At 40.6% G+C, this 16,569-nt stretch overlaps 1 protein-coding gene across 2 annotated transcripts; it reads right to left on the reverse strand.

Moving 5' to 3' along the window:
* Positions 1 to 3,315: 3,315 nt before the first annotated feature.
* Positions 3,316 to 14,269, reverse strand: LOC109885345 (midkine-B-like). Of its 2 annotated transcripts, XM_020477199.2 has the most exons (6): positions 14,083 to 14,230; positions 7,796 to 7,920; positions 6,188 to 6,270; positions 5,808 to 5,978; positions 4,390 to 4,551; positions 3,316 to 4,262 (listed from the first exon to the last, which is right to left on the reverse strand). In XM_020477199.2, exons 2-6 carry the CDS (start codon positions 7,876 to 7,878, stop codon positions 4,234 to 4,236), a joined length of 528 nt encoding a protein of 175 aa, XP_020332788.1. In that variant the 5' UTR covers positions 7,879 to 7,920; positions 14,083 to 14,230; the 3' UTR covers positions 3,316 to 4,233. The 2 variants fall into 2 exon arrangements, with proteins under 2 accessions (XP_020332788.1, XP_020332795.1); XM_020477206.2 differs by lacking the exon at positions 7,796 to 7,920 and having other exon boundaries at positions 14,083 to 14,269.
* Positions 14,270 to 16,569: the final 2,300 nt, after the last annotated feature.

A 16,569-nucleotide genomic window follows, 5' to 3' on the forward strand; every position in this document is an offset into this window, starting at 1 on the left:
TGTACAGTATGCTTTCTGATTTAATATACAGTATTAATGGAATATATTTTGCACACTACGAGTATTACCAGTCATACTATGGAATATAGAGTTAACATTGACAGTTAGTGATATCTGTTGGAGACAATGGGAGGAGAGCTGGGGCCGGTGACCGAACAGTGACAAAGTATGAGCTAATGGCCGTGCTGAATGCCCAGGGGAGTGCCAGATCCAGCAGGACCCTCAGAGCCAAAACACAGCAGCACAAATCAGGGCACCACAACTCCAGGTCAGCAAGGCCCTGTGGGCTTTATAACAAATAGTCTGGTTTGCCCTGTTTTAAGGGCCACTTGGTTTACTCATTCAACCATGCTTCTTCCTCGCAATAACGATGAGAAATCACCTGACGTTTGGCATCATTATCTTTCAACTAGTGCCATACATTTTATTACTTGATCTTACAGGTCAACAGTAACATAGCAGTGAACATGACAGGTCCTGAAATGAAATCATGTTCTTATTAAAGGTGGCTGAACGTATTGATTTAGCCTCGGTTACAATCATTCTCATTAGCAAATTAAACTGAGAATGAGATTTGGGTCTTGAAGACATGCTTTGATGTGGGCATCTTTTATGTGTGTTTGCAGGTGGGAGGCATTTGTACATACACAGTTACAGTCACTCTACCTTCTAGATAACTTGAAACAGTCTAACCAAGTCTTATGTCTGGGTGTAGCCTAGGCTGGCCAACAAGCTAGCCAACTTCTTTCGCCAATCAGCTTCAGCCAGACGGTGTGTGACTGTGGCAAAGTGGGTTTGACTTTGGATAGTCTATCTGTGGGCTAGTTTGGGACCGTCAATATATTACACAATGTAAATGGGAAAATATTGAAATGTTGCACACCTTTTAGATGTGTGCAATATTTGTATATGAATTTCCACAATTTATAGTTGGTTTGAGGTTTTTATGTCATACTAATTTGGAGCTATTGACATCTTAAAATCAAATCAAATCATCAAATTAAATTGAATTAAATTTGTCACAGATGTTAATGCGAGTGTAGCGAAATGCTTGTGCTTCTAGTTCCGACCATGCAGTAATATCTAACAAGCAATCTAACAATTTCACAACGACCTTATACACACAAGGGTAAAGGAATGAATAAGAATATGTACATATAAATATATGGATGAACGATGGCCAAACGGCATAGGCAAGATGCAGTAGATGGTATAGTATACAGTATATACATATGAGATGAGTAATGTAGGGTATGTAAACATTATATAAAGTGGCATTGTTTAAAGTGACTAGTGATACATTTATTACATCCAATTTTTTATGATTAAAGTGGCTAGAGATTTGAGTCAGTATGTCGGCAGCAGCCACTCAATGTTAGTGATGGCTGTTTAACAGTCTGACGGCCTTGAGATAGAAGCTGTTTTTCAGTCTCTCGGTCCCTGCTTTGATGCACCTGTACTGACCTCGTCTTCTGGATGGTAGCGGGGTGAACAGGCAGTGGCTCGGGTGGTTGTTGTCCTTGATGATCTTTTTGGCCTTCCTGTGACATCGGGTGGTGTAGGTGTCCTGGAGGGCAGGTAGTTTGCCCCCGGTGATGTGTTGTGCAGACCTCACGACCCTCTGGAGAGCCTTACGGTTGTGGGCGGAGCAGTTGCCATATCAGGCGGTGATACAGCCCGACCGGATGCTCTCGATTGTGCATCTGTAGAAGATTTTGAGTGTTTTTGGTGACAAGACACATTTCTTCAGCCTCCTGAGGTTGAAGAGGCGCTGCTGCACCTTCTTCACCACACTGTCTGTGTGGGGGGACCATTTCAGCTTGTCCGTGATGTGTACTGCCGAGGAACTTAAAACTTTCCACCTCCACTACTGTCCCGTCGATGTGGATAGGGGGCTGCTCCCTCTGCTGTTTCCTGAAGTCCACGATCATCTCCTTTGTTTGTTGACATTGAGTGTGAGGTTATTTTCCTGACACCACTCTCCGAGGGCCCTCACCTCCTCCCTGTAGGCTGTCTCGTCGTTGTTGGTAATCAAGCCTACCACTGTAGTGTCGTCTGCAAACCTGATGATTGAGTTGGAGGCGTGCTTGGCCATGCAGTCATGGGTGAACAGGAAGTACAGGAGAGGGCTGAGAACGCACCCTTGTGGGGCCCCAGTGTTGAGGATCAGTGGGGTGGAGATGTTGTTTTCTACCCTCACCACCTGGGGGCAGCCCGTCAGGAAGTCCAGGACCCAGTTGCACAGGGCAGGGTCGAGACCCAGGGTCTCGAGCTTAATGATGAGTTTGAAGGGTACTATGGCGTTAAATGCTGAGCTGTAATCGATGAACAGCATTCTTACATAGGTATTCCTTTCGTCCAGATGGGTTAGGGCAGTGTGCAGTGTGATTGCAAATGCGTTGTCTGTGGACCTATTGGGGCGGTAAGCAAATTGGAGTGGGTCTAGGGTGTCAGGTAGGGTGGAGGGGATATGGTCCTTGACTAGTCTCTCAAAGCACTTCATGATGATGGAAGTGAGTGCTACGGTGCAATAGTCATTTAGCTCAGTTACCTTAGCTTTCTTGGGAACAGGAACAATGGTGGCCCTCTTGAAGCATGTGGGAACAGCAGACTGGGATAAGGATTGATTGAATATGTCCGTAAATACACCAGCCAGCTGTTCTGTGCATGCTCTGAGGACGCGGCCAGGATGCCGTCTGGGCCGGCAGCCTTGTGTTTAAATGTTTTATTCACGTTGGCTGCAGTCAAGGAGATCGCACAGGTTTTGGTAGCGGGCTGTGTCGGTGGCACTGTATTGTCCTCAAAGCGAGCAAAGAAGTTGTTTCGTTTGTCTTGGAGCAAGAAATATTGTCCCATGTATGTACATTGTGTAATTTACTGATGGTCCGTACCTAGCCCCATAGGGATATCCAAAGTCAACCCAAATGTACAATGGTCAGCGTGCTGGGCACTACTTGGGTGCTGTCAGCTGTAGGCAGGAATTAAATATACCCAACAGAAGGAAAATTGTTAGGTACACTTCATACCATGACATACCCTTTTTTCCTAATAATCTCCCAAATCTCAGTTTTGGACAAGACTGACTTTATGACCAACATTATCATATTTACATTTTGTAGTACATTTTGACACAAGAATACATGTATCTGACACATATCGATGCCACATAGGCTATTTTCAACCAGGGACGTAGTTGTTTTGATTCAGTCTCTCTTTGATAGTATAAATGTAGTAAGTTAAACTGCCACTGTATATTTCAACAAAAGCAGAGACTTAACAAACCTTTATTAAGAAGAAACACGAAACGACCAATAGTCCAAATTCTGAGAGTTTATTTTAAGTGGTAGATTGTTTTCTGTTCCAAGGGTTTGTGTAATAATAATGACAGTAATTACAAAAATGAGAGTACAGATGAACTGTGTGAAGGCGTATGTATGTGTTTGCTAAAATATGAACACAGCAGTTCGACTCAAAATCGCCTGACACCTTTGGAAGTATATATATTATAAAACTAATCGTTTTAACAATACCACTATTATCGTTACAAAGACAATGACTGCCTTCTCTTGAGCATTCAATCTCAGCTTTGTATTGTACATGAAACATGTTGAGCTGACAGTCCACAGTTTACTAGAAAAATAGTTGATTTGCATCTCTCTACTTTTACTAATTGGCACACGCAACTGAAATCCACTCATCAATTCTGTTAGTAATACTAATTGGTAGTCAAGAGAAAACTATAACAATCACAACAATGTAAGATGAACATTTTTAATTTAAAAAAACTCAAGTATATCAAATCTACTGGTTAAAATCATCTCAAACAAGGAGCTTTGCCTTGACTCCAGTTGAACTAATGTAAAGGAACTGAGAGCGTACAAAAAATACAACAAACTCTGGTTGTACATCACAAGGTTGTCTAGGTAGATCTAAAACACTGCTGAGTTCAAGAGTATCTGTTTCTTGCATATCTTGCATAATACAGCATGTCCAGAACTGCATTCTTACTTGCCAAATTGCCAGGCCACTGACAGCTGGACATTTTTGTGTTTTTTTTTTTGGGATATTTGGTCAATATTCAGAGACATTTAGCATTTGTTATACTGTATTTGAAGGAAGGGCCCACTTGACATCTCATAATTCACTTGTGCATATTATGTTTGTTGAAAAAGCAAAGGATATTGCGTAATAAAATCCAACCAATCACTTCTTCAATGTGGACTCATCCACCTTCTAGTTCTCCTTGCCTCTTCCCTTCTTTCCTGTAGGAAGACAATACAAAAATGAAACAATAGGGTACATTCATCATAGATTCCTTGCTCAATATTACATACTCATTTGTGGATAGGAATTTTACTTTATTACATTACTTACATTTCTACTTCTTACCTTTGGCCTTTGTCTTGGTCTTTGCGGGGCATGGCTTAGACACCTTGATGGTGGGTTGGCACTCTGCGTCGTACAGGGCCTTTTTCAGGGTTCCAGACCGGTTCTTGGATCCAGTAGCTGTATCACACTCACCCCAGCTGCCAAACTTATACTTGCAGTCAGCTGAAATTGCACAGTTCAGAAGGGAAAACCATTGAGTATGATAGTTTTTTTTTTAAAGCCCACGTACGTTAGTTTCTTCCCTGCGATGAGTCTGGATCTGAATACCTCCCCGATCCTTCATCGAATGCGGACACATTCGGGCCATCTGATTGGTCCAGAGCCAGAACACATGTGGGTAAAGTGACGGTTTGAAAATTCGGCATTGGCTTTGGTACTCTGATTGGTTAGAGACAATCCAATCATTGATGACTTTGCTTTGCACAACGCCCCTCGTGCCCCTCCCAAAAAACAACTTCAATGATGGCAGTCTCAGACTAAAGTATGTAGTGAACGACAGAGTAGCGGAAGAATTGTGTGAGTCATGTTGGGAAAATTATGATTAAATGACTGAACAAATCATTTTAAATGGAACTGTAACTAAGTAAACTTATACTCTGTTTTATTATATCTGATTAACAATATGAGTTCATAAGAAGGGATTGTGTGACACAGACAAGGAGTAATTAAAGTTAATGAACACCATTCCAACTAGGCAGAAATGAATGGGTTGTGGATTAAGTAAGCAGATAAGGTAGTTAACATATGGTTGAACCGACGAAACTGAGCTCTGGGGTGTTTTAGATAAGGCTGTGAGTGCATTCCTAGGTTCTCTGTTAATTAGAACTGTCAGCTAAGTGGTTATCGATAATGTTGATGGGTTAAAAGTTAATTCAGTTATGTTGTGTGACCTGTGTGTGTGTTAGTAAGTTAGAATGAACTATTAACCTCACTTTGTCCAGGTCGAGAGGAGGGATTCTGTTAAGCAATGAAATGACGTCATGTTATTGTATATAAACTGTTGCTCGTGGTAACGTGGCAGCGCGCTCCGAGAATAAATTCTGTTACCTATTATTGAAATGGCTGGTCTACGTCTATTTTATGCAAACAAGAATCTTATAAATTCTCATAAAATAGATTAAGGTTTTTCAATTAATGAAAACACATTGGCATCATTAAATTACAGCAACAGTCATCAGACTATCATAGAACAGTCTGAACATAATTTATTCTAAATAAATTGTTCTATAGTTTTTTGCGGTTATGTAAATGACTAGGTATTTACTAAGAAATTCCATGATACAATTCTAATGATGTAGTAATAACCTATGAATGACATGTTTGCTATATTTTTGATTGACTGACCACCACTTTACACTTTGAGAAATTGCAGGGTATATCAAGGGAAATGGAATCATCTATCGATGTATAATTCCTACCGCCGAACTCCTTCTTCCAGTTGCAAGGCACTTTGCACTTCAGTTTCCTCATCTGGTCGTTGCAGGTGCCCTCTCTGACACCGGCTCCACAGTCTCCGTTGTTAGGCACACAGCTACCATAGCGCCATTCCGCACACTCAGTGGCAGCACCCTTGGCCCCTTTCCCCTTCTCTGTGAAACAAAAATGTCAAGATGCAATTATGAAAAAATAAATATACACAGATGACAGAAATAATATCAGCAAAATTCCAATTAGTAATTAGTAAGGACATGTTTCCAACCTTTCATGGGGCTTTATGAACCTCATGAAAGGTGCAACTGCCGTGCTAATTCTAAAACTGGGCACGGCATATTAAAGCCACACATAGCAAATCCCTTACCTCTTTTGTTTTTCCCTGCTTCAGTGGTGACTATCATCAAGGCCACCAGAAGCACCACAACTGTTGAGAACAAACCTCGCATACTGGAGAGAAAAGAGAAAAAAAAAGAGGGAAAAAAAACAAAAAAACCATGCCATTACAATCGTGGCACTAGAAATAATTTAGCCATTCTGTAGGTTATATTGTGTGTCATTTGAGGTGACATCTGCTTTTCCAAAGGTCAACCTGATTTTTCCTCTGGTGTGTATCTATAATCGAGATGAGAGTTGAAAGACCACGATCAAGGTCAAATATTGATCGTTGCCAGCTATTCAAACTAATTCACCCCTGTCCGTTCATGAGGAGTCTGCACATTACAAAGAGAGGTTCTCTACTTTAGAGGTGAAAAGTGAATAAAGGATTATGGTCAAAGAGTAAAACAAGTCATGTTATATAAAATGAATTACATGAAAGCGTTTTAAAGCTTGACACTCGAGCCTGTGAGAGTGAGAACTAGGAAAATACATGTGAGAGGGCTGAAAGATTGTATTGATTTTTTCCCTATGCTCTCATGACTCAATTTAGGGTCAATCAGACAAACTGTGAGGCACACAACCAGCAATGAGGATCAATGGGTCATGAGCTACCCACTCCACCCTTTCACTTCCCCTTACACAAAACACGTTTTCCAACATGAACACCAAACAAAATACAACATTTCATTTTGTGACATGCAGTTGCCTGGAATATGTTCGAAAACATAAATCTATCCGGCTCATATTGATGACACATTAAACACAATTCATGTCATCTTATTGTAACAATCGCGCGTCCCATCTTTGTGTATCATGGTCATTGCATTATGCAGACATAACACTGTGTATTTTTTTTTCTACTCGGACATCATTGAACACCAGAATATGTACTGCAAATGTTTTTTTACCACGTTGCCGGACATTCTCCTCGGTTTCATCAACAAAACAATAAAATATATAGCTGCAAGCACCAATGGTGGGTTCAGCTATGGGCCTACCGTGCCACCATCAGGAAAAATTTGACACAAAGCCCAAGGACGAGTTCCTTCAGTACTTTCCAAATATCAGAATTCACAATCAAACTGATCATACAATCATGCTTTTGATGTATGTTGGACCATTTTTAACGTCTTCTTCTCCAGAACCGCTGGACCGATCGGGACCAAATTCGGTATATAGCATGAATGCAAGACTAGCTGAAACAATATGGCCGCTATGAGCCAAAGAGCTTGCATGTCCAACAGCGCCACAATGTGGCCAAACTCAACCCTACTTTACAGGTTAGCTAGGCTGGCCATGTTGTTTGAGGTATGTTTCTGCTAAACCCCTGAAAACAAAGGCACTGGGGCGACCAGTTACAGATTTCAGCTTTAAGTTCAAAAGAAAAGGACAGTAACTCACAGATAAAGAAATAGCCCCCTATTTCTGAAATGTCTGGTTGTCTATAAGGCATCTTCCTAGACTCTCAAGTTCTGAGTTTCTATTTATTCTCTGACTTAATTGAGTTCATGTCTATTCTTTCTGCCAACAGTCCCAGAGCTAGCAGCAGGGGATGGATGGCAGCACCAGATCACCATGGTGAAGGCTAACCCACCTGCTGGGAGGTGATAGGGGCCGCCCTGACAGGGAGAGCTCGATGGAAGAGGCTTGGTTTGAAGCAATTCTTCTGGGGGACATGGGGGAACTGCTTGTCTCTGTCTGGGTTAGAAGAGTTCAGAGCTGTGCCGGGACAGACAGGTCTAGTATTAGTTTGAAGAACACCCACAAAGAGTAACTCTTTTCATTCCAGGAATCTGACATCAATTACCCAAACAAGGTTGCCTATAATACCAAATCCTTGATTTTGTGGTGGGAATCTAAAAGTATTTCACGCTTTCCCTTCAAAAGATTAGCGGCCCTATTCAATCAATCTGCTTCCCAGGGTAATAAAAACGGAAACATTGCTTCTCACTATGCAAAGAAGTATTTGAAATAATATTACGTTTATATCTGTGACATACAATCAACATTCAAGGCACAAGATGTGTTTTCTGTACCATACCCTGATTATTGGCTAGGATTAATTAGGACCCCTCGTTAATGACTGGCAAAATGCATAAATCATACAAGTTTCCTAGTGGAACACAAACAATGAAGCCACCGAGAACAAAGAATTGAGATCACACAGCAGCAGGAAACTAAGATGTCACGTTCTGGGCTGTTCACGATATGTCATGTGGACGTTACAATGAATCTTCCTACAACACAAACTAAGATGCCAACCCAGCAAACCAAAATTGGTTCTGTGAAAGTTCCCAGAACATTGGTTAGGTTGTGGCAAATGTTCTCATAATACAACAACAGTCCAGTTGTGCTGATGATTATACAATGTTTTGTCAAGATCGCTAGAAGCATACTCAGACCAACGTGCAGCGTGATCTGGGTTCCACATCTTTATTTAGTGAAACGCACAAAACAATAAAGCAAGAACGAAACGTGACGACAATGGAGTGCTGACATACAACTACACATAAACAATATCTCACAAAACAGAGGTGGAAAAAAGCTACCTAAATATGATCCCCAATTAGAGACAACGATTACCAGCTGCCTCTAATTAGGAATCATACAAAATCACCGACATAGAAAACAAAACTAGAACCCCACATAGAAATAATAAACTAGACTAACCCCCAGTCACGCCCTGACCATAGAAAATAAGGGCGGTCTATGGTCAGGACGTGACATGTTTCTATAAAACATTTGCTTGATGTTGCAAGAATGATCCCAGAACACATTTGGTCTGTTCTTTAAAGGTTCCCGGAATGTTTCATTAGGTTGTGGGAACAGTCTGGTGGGAACATCACAAAATATATGTTCCCAAAACGTAAAAACCTTCCAGTTGTGCAGATGATTACGCAATGTTTATGCAATTATGCAATTTGAGAATGCAAAAAACATTCACCAGATGTTACGTGAACATTCCCAGAACACATTTTTTTATGTTCTTTAAAAGTTCCTAACACATATCTTTATGTTGTGGGAACATGGCAAAAAATATATTCCCAAAACAATCCAGTTGTGCAGATAATTACAAGGTTTCTATTAGGTTGAAAAAACATTTGCCTGATGTTGCAAGAACATTCCCAGAACATGTTTTTATGTTCTTTAAAAGGTTCCTAAAACATTTATTTAGGTTATGGGAACATTGTGGGGATATGACAAGATTCCAAGGTTCCAAAAACACAAAATCTGTCCAGGCATTCTTACAATGTTTGTATCAGGGTGCACAAAACATTCCCTCGATGTTCCCAGAATTATCAAATTAAGTTTTGAACAGTCCATAGATGTTTCTTTCATGTGTCAGTGTTATCTTACTATTTAGGAAGTTAGTTGTACAACAATCCATGTAGAAACACACAGCAATTGTTTGGAATCACATGATTTTACCATAATTGGTTGATAGTCCCAAGCAGGGATCAAACCCGGGCTTTGGACTGTTATCCCTGGAATGAATCTACTGTACCACAGGGGTGTGACTAACACAAATATAAAGCTGTTTACACCTTTACTCTGACTTCCAGGTTGTGGTCTTAGTCGTTGTAAAAGATATAATAACAAAATCTAGAAAAATAAGTGTCCTGCTGTGAAGTTTTACTTTCATTTTCCCTCCAAACTTGATTTCAGAATTCATGTTCAATTATTTCCTGGCAGATGGTGGTGAGGTGTACATAGACGTGCATATGTACTAAGACATATACTGTAGCCATAGTTTGGATCATCATTTAAGGATCCACTATAAACATCAAGATCGTGGTGGTGCAGCAAACCAAGTAGCAAACTAAGTAGACTCAAAACTACTTGATTGCCATTGTTGAAAAAAGCTACAGCTTTGTTTGGACAATACCCTAATATAATATAATGATGAAAGAGGATTTGTTTAAAACTTTGGCAACTTCCTACAACATAATAATGTTACATTACACATCAATGTTAGCAGAACATTGCAGCAATGTTTTCAGAACTAATTGCATTGTCGTTGAAGTATGTTTTTAGAACAATTCTGGATCATCGTGTCATAACCTTACAGAATAGCTTTATTAGAGTCCTGCAGGGAGGTTTATTGTTATCAGGGTTAATAGTAATATCTACATCAACATTCGCTGAATATTCCTGGAAGAACAACTTCTATTGCTCCAACATTATAGTGCTTAAGTATTTTCAGGGAACATTATTACAAACATCATGTCACAATGTCACACTATAACCTTTTTGAAACCATTGTAGGAATGAATATTCCCTGCTTTTTGTCATGGGTGTTTTGAAAATAATTTCCATCAACATTAGCAGAACGTTCCCGTACTGTTTCCTCAGAACCAGTTCTACTGCTCGCACATTTTTGTTGCGGCAGTATGTTTCTAAGAACATTACCCGGAACATTGTGTTATTACATTCCCCGGCAACCTAATGACAACCTAATGACAACCTTAGGGGAATGTTCTGTTGCAGTTTTTACAGATGTTGTGAAGAAAGAAAATATGAGTGAATGTTGGGAGAAGATTCCAAGGACATAGCCACAGGAAGCACCCCCTGATGAATCTAAATACCCCCCCCCCCCCCCCCCCCCACGTCGACTTAACGGGAATCTTAGATAATGTTCTGTGAATGTTCCCGGTTTTCTGGGAAGTCTCTGATGAACAGCACCCTTGTGTATTTCCCGTTGCCCACACAAACTCATCTAACAGCAACATTTGTTTTATTGGTTTGTGCCTGAGCCAATATGTCCAGAAGCCGAGCAGAGATGGCAGTCACATCCTCTCACATTGCAGTATGCTCGCATTGAACTTTCCCTGCCTGCGGGCAGCCCTGGATAGAAAGGTCAGCTACAACTGATGAATCAACAACTCACTGGAAAAGTCCAATCCATTAGAGGTTATCACCTCTCTGAACTATGGCCTCGTACTGTGTGAGGTAGAATGCCATAAGCGGCAGCCATCCACTCACTACTGAAAGGGAGCTCGTCTACCTGAGAATCTACCAAGGCACAATCCTTCTATCAGGCAATTTTACAATTGGCTTCTGAAAGTGTTATATCTGTATTTGACTGCTCATCAAAAGGACTGAGAATGAAAGCGATGGCTACACAAATACCAGGCCAGCAGGCCCTCTGGCACATACACTTACTGCTCCTCTTCAAGCCAGTTGATAAAAAATTCTGCTGGCCCAGTAAATCTGTCTTCTGTCCTCAAAAAAGTAATTAGGTGCCAGTGGCCAGTAAGCATAACTAAACACTCCAAGCAACCATAAAACTCTGGAAACTCCCCATTCTCAACTGCCACCACTTCCACCCCCCACCCCCCAGCTAGCAGTTCCAATGACATTCTTCCCCTGGTCATAAATGTCGAGGGGCTACTCCAGGCAACACATTTGTCATTGATGAAACAACACCCAGCAGGCCTCGTCGAACCCACTGAGCCTTGCCGTGGGTGAGGCCCGGAGAGCACTCAAAATCTTTCATCGTTCTTTGCTAATGCAGACTCCCTGTATCAAAACAGAGCCTTTTCCTGGTCTCCTTTCACTCCATTCTAAAGGGCCACTAGACAGATATCCCATGCAGAGTCTTTGTTCCACACATCTGAATGTGACCTTAGCATATTGGGAGAAAGGTCATCTTAAAATACTACAGCTTACAAGAGCTAGCATGCTGAAAGACTTGCTATCAGTAATGCAGCTGTAACAAGAATGTTAGAATACTTAGGTATGGGTGTGTAAGAGATCTTCTTTACCCAACCATAAACATGTTATTATGAAACATCGCCCACTATTAACACCCCACCCAACTACCACCATCTACCCATCACACAATGGGATGAACATAATATTTATTGCCTAGCAGAAAGCAAACCAAATAGTAAAATTGGACCAGACACCGTAACCATCATAATTCAATTGACTCAAATGGTGGTTCCTCTTGCTAATAATCTGATCATGGTCAAATAGATAACATTAGAGTTAGTGTCAAACACACATCTAGATCAGTTCTACAACGAAACAATAACAACACATGGAAAGCAGGACCACACTGAACCTGAAAAGCATAAAGGGTTAAAGTCCCTCTTGTTTTTACTGCAAAGCAGCATTCCTCGTCTTCTCAGAAAAGCCACTGACCGCAAAAAAAAGAAGGATGGAATGCCCACTAAGACCAATAAGAGAGAAGCTGCGGGGTCGAGGGTCACTCTAAAGAAAGACAGTTAACAAAGACACAGAATGTCCTGGCCTACTTAAGGAAGTAACACTTAGTGGCCAACAAATGGCTGAATCACATGCTTTATTTGATCTAATATACAAAATATAGGTGGATTCTGGCCGTCAGAGACCGACAGTGCAAGGACATAGTGGTTCACATTATTGACTCAAATAGGATGAGTGCACTTTATCTACTATATGGTCAACAGCTAAACGTCCTCCCTGCCATCAATGACGTGAAAATATTATCCCTTCTGGTTGAGGCTTGGCAGTCTTGACAGAATGGTTTATTCTCTAAAAGAGACAATGGCCCTTGCCTACTTACTTCACATTCCTTCTTATTTCATGATACGCTAACATAACCAACGACAGACTCCATCATACCCATGAGCAGTGAGAGAATAGTTGAGGGGCCCTGCAGGCTGAACGGTGCATTTCAATAGCCAGGGAGAGTTTTATCTGTCTTTTCAAAGCTGTTTTCTCTCCCCTGATTATCTGTGCCATTGCCTCGAGGTCCATCTGCCAAGCTCACACAAGCTGTAAAGCCCCATCCTACCCCTCCTCCCTTTCTAAAAACATAACCCCCGAGGCACAATCTGTATCCAGCGTGCCCAATAGCTTTCTAAAAGAGACAAAAATACAACAGGAAAAACAATGATAAAAACAGATTGAGGACTATCTTTTTCCCATTTCATCTCTCTCTCTTATGTTGCTTTGGTTGTTATCTCTGATTGCAAATCATATTTTACAGCCTCTTACACAGCCCCTACTTTGGATGGGGGGGGGGGGGGGAGATAATTGTGGTCAGGTGAAAAGGTCCTGGGCAGTGAAAGACAAAGAAAGGAGAACAACTCTTGAGTGGAGTGGATAGCAGTGAATGCAAGTACTTGAGTTTGGAGTCGATTTCAATGGTCATATTCTTGAGGTGGAAGAGATTTACATTTACACCCGTTTTAGCCATTTAGCAGGAGCTCTTATCCCGAGTCACTTACAGTTATTGCTCATGTGAAGTTTTCTGGTCATAAAAACCATTCAATGGCCCAAACTTAGAGCAAAAGATTTCTGGCACATGAACACAATTAAGATTGTGGAATAAATGGCTATTTTAAGATGAACAAAGATATGCAAAAGTACACTTTCAAACTACGTAGCTTTCACAATTACAACAAAACGTATCTTGGCCACAAGTTCTTCTGAGCCCTAAACAGAACCGTTGTAGAATGAAACAAGTTCGTTCTGTTCAGTATTTTTTAATGTAATCCTTGACTTCATATTTAGGATTCAACGAACGTGTATGACAATACGCAGTGCCACTGCGCTTATTGCGCAAATCGCGTGTATGGGACAAAAGTTGTGTGTTCGTTACTGGCAAAAGTTATGAATATATGCAGTATAGTCAACACATGGTGCATAAATTACTTAAAAGACCATAAAACTAAAAATTCAATAAAGAAACCTACACACAAATAAAACCTCCCAAGAAAAATAACTCTAATGGAGAAATTACACACGACATGTCAGTTATCCTCCAGAGGATTCCGATGATGGAGACTATATATTTGAACTATTAAAAGTGAGTAATGACAACGTTGTATTGAGTGACACAAAATAATAATTTTATCACTATACATTTGGATAAATACACATATAACTTACTTGTTTCTTTGATCGTACTTCTTGGCGAGAGTTAAAGGTCTTACTCTGAGCCACAAGAGAGTCCTACAGTCCTAGAATACCTCTATCCCGGTCAGCTTGCTCTTATTTGTCGCCCTCCCCTTTGTTTCTCCAAAACTAGTTTGAGCTGGTAACATTAGGGCCACACTAAATTAACCACCTAGTGACATCACTAACCCACGTGATGATTACGGGTCAAGAGACACCTAACCGCGCAACCCCTAGCCTAGGGTATAAACTTTTTGTTTTATTTTTGTGAATCCCTAGAAGCCTAAATTATTATGTCTCAGTCATTGTTCTAGTCTATCGAAGCTACAAGTATTTTTTTTATGCTTGCTAATTAAAAATACATTGATTGCTATATATACCCATATCAATTTCACCACCAGACATTACCACAGAGAAAGGAAAGCATAATGACTGTGCTCAGACTACCTACCATAGACAGATTATATTATTATATGATGCCTACAGAATGCCTAGGGATGTAGGCATCAGAAATGCAGTGGTGTAAAGTACTTAAGTAAAAATACTTTAAAGTACTACTTAAGTAGTTTTTTTTGTATCTGTACTTTACTTTACTATTTATATTTTTGACAACTTTTACTATTACTTCACTACATTCCTAATGAAAATAATGTATTTTCCCTGACACCCAAAATAACACGTTACATTTTGAATGCTTAGCAGGACAGGAAAATGGTCCCATTCATGCAGTTATCCAGACAACACATGGTCATCCCTTCTGCCTCTAATCTGGCGGACTCACTAAACAAATGCATCTTTCGCAAATTATATCTGAGTGTTGGAGTGTGCCCCTTGCCATTACATACAGTTTAAAAACAAGAAAATGGTCCTGCCTGCTTTGCTTAATAGAAGGAATTTTAAATGATTCATACTTTTACTTTTGATACTTACAAATACTTTTAGACTTTTACTCAAGTAGTATTTTACTGGGTGACTTTTACTTTCTATTAAGGTATCTATACTTTTACTCAAGTATGACAATTGGGTACCTTTTCCACCACTCCACAGTAAATGCTATACAGGAGGACAGGAGGGATTGACCAGTCATTTGCCCTATAATTCCTGGCCACCTCTGATTTTGTACCCAGAGAGCTTATTGTCACACAACAGCTCCCATTAGACAGGGACACTGGATAAGGGCCATTTATAAACACCACGTGTAAGCCAGAGGAAACTGGTGGGAGGAGCTATAGGAGGACGGGCTCATTGTAAAGACTGTAATGGAATTAATAATATGGTGTCAAACATATGGAAACCACATGGTTTGACCATTTATTCAATTTCAGCCACATACAATGAGTCCGTCCTCCTGTAGCTCCTCCTACCAGCCTCCTCTAGTGTAAGCAAATGCTTGACCACAGGGCAGAGTAACAGTGTGTTGCCTAGATTGGCTGACAGTGTTTTACAGTAAATAACCACATTTTCAATAACTAGATGACTGTACTGATAACATACAATGTATTCAGTATGTGTCTACATGTTATCTAGTATCGATGTACAGTATATCCAAGATAACTCTGTGACCTCGGGCCATGTGATTTGGTAATCCCAGGAGGGCAGGGGAGGTGAGTCAGGACCACAATAGCGATCAGACCAGAATCTGAACCATAGACAGGGACATTTCCAATTGCCAGTTGGATAGCATGCCAACAATGAGTCAGAGCAAGGGGAAAAAAGCTGTTCAATTTCACAAATGGACCAAACTGATAAACACACATCCAATACAACATCCAGCAGTAACTAGTCAGTATCCAATTACAGTATTGAATCATTCCAGACGATGCACTATGAATCAGCTCTGACTTACATGACTCATCATTTTCAAACACATTGCATGTTGCAACACCGAGGCATTTAACTATCATTATTACTTTCCTTCAGACATTTTTACAAAAATGGCAGTTTGTCTCACTGGGTTGGACCATCAAGCTTTGCTTACATACCACTCTGTATACCCTGCTCTATGCTCTGTCTGAGCACTGGGTTTAGGCCTCAGGGAATCTTTGAGGTCTTTATCTCAGTTGTTGATATCTTTTGAGCTGGTCTTGCAGCCAGGGATTAGGGAGCCGCGAATGGCCTATGAGGACGGTTTGTTTTTACCAGATCCTTGTAAAAAAAAAAGAATGTTTTACAGGTGTGGGTAGCTTTATGGTTTGCAACAAATGAGGGGAAATGTGCAGTCTCAAAAGGCTTTCAATACTTGCACTGCAATGGCTTTATGTGGTTGGGCATTCAGGATTGGTCGAAACCAGTGTCTCATATGAGCCAATGCTATCATGCAGACAGAACATGTAACAATGCAAGGCTAAATAAAGGCTCAAGAATAAAATGAAGATGCAACATAGTCCATTTGATCGCTGTCATGAGTCCACCAAATTAATAGATAGATTAGCTGGCATTTCGTCTTGATAGCCTCTGATTGTGAGGAATAAACACTTGTAT

This window comes from Oncorhynchus kisutch, linkage group LG3 (assembly GCF_002021735.2).
Source record: "Oncorhynchus kisutch isolate 150728-3 linkage group LG3, Okis_V2, whole genome shotgun sequence".
Taxonomy (NCBI): domain Eukaryota; kingdom Metazoa; phylum Chordata; class Actinopteri; order Salmoniformes; family Salmonidae; genus Oncorhynchus; species Oncorhynchus kisutch.

What these genes read in the sequence shown, in the direction of transcription:
- LOC109885345 (XM_020477199.2), bottom strand. Translation starts at nt 7,878, where the DNA reads ATGTCCCCCAGAAGAATTGCTTCAAACCAAGCCTCTTCCATCGAGCTC. An exon ending in AGCAGGGAAAAACAAAAGAG is followed by an intron (nt 5,979 to 6,187) that starts GTAAGGGATTTG and finishes TTTGTTTCACAG; the next exon opens with AGAAGGGGAAAGGGGCCAAG. An exon ending in CTGGAAGAAGGAGTTCGGCG is followed by an intron (nt 4,552 to 5,807) that starts GTAGGAATTATA and finishes GTGCAATTTCAG; the next exon opens with CTGACTGCAAGTATAAGTTT.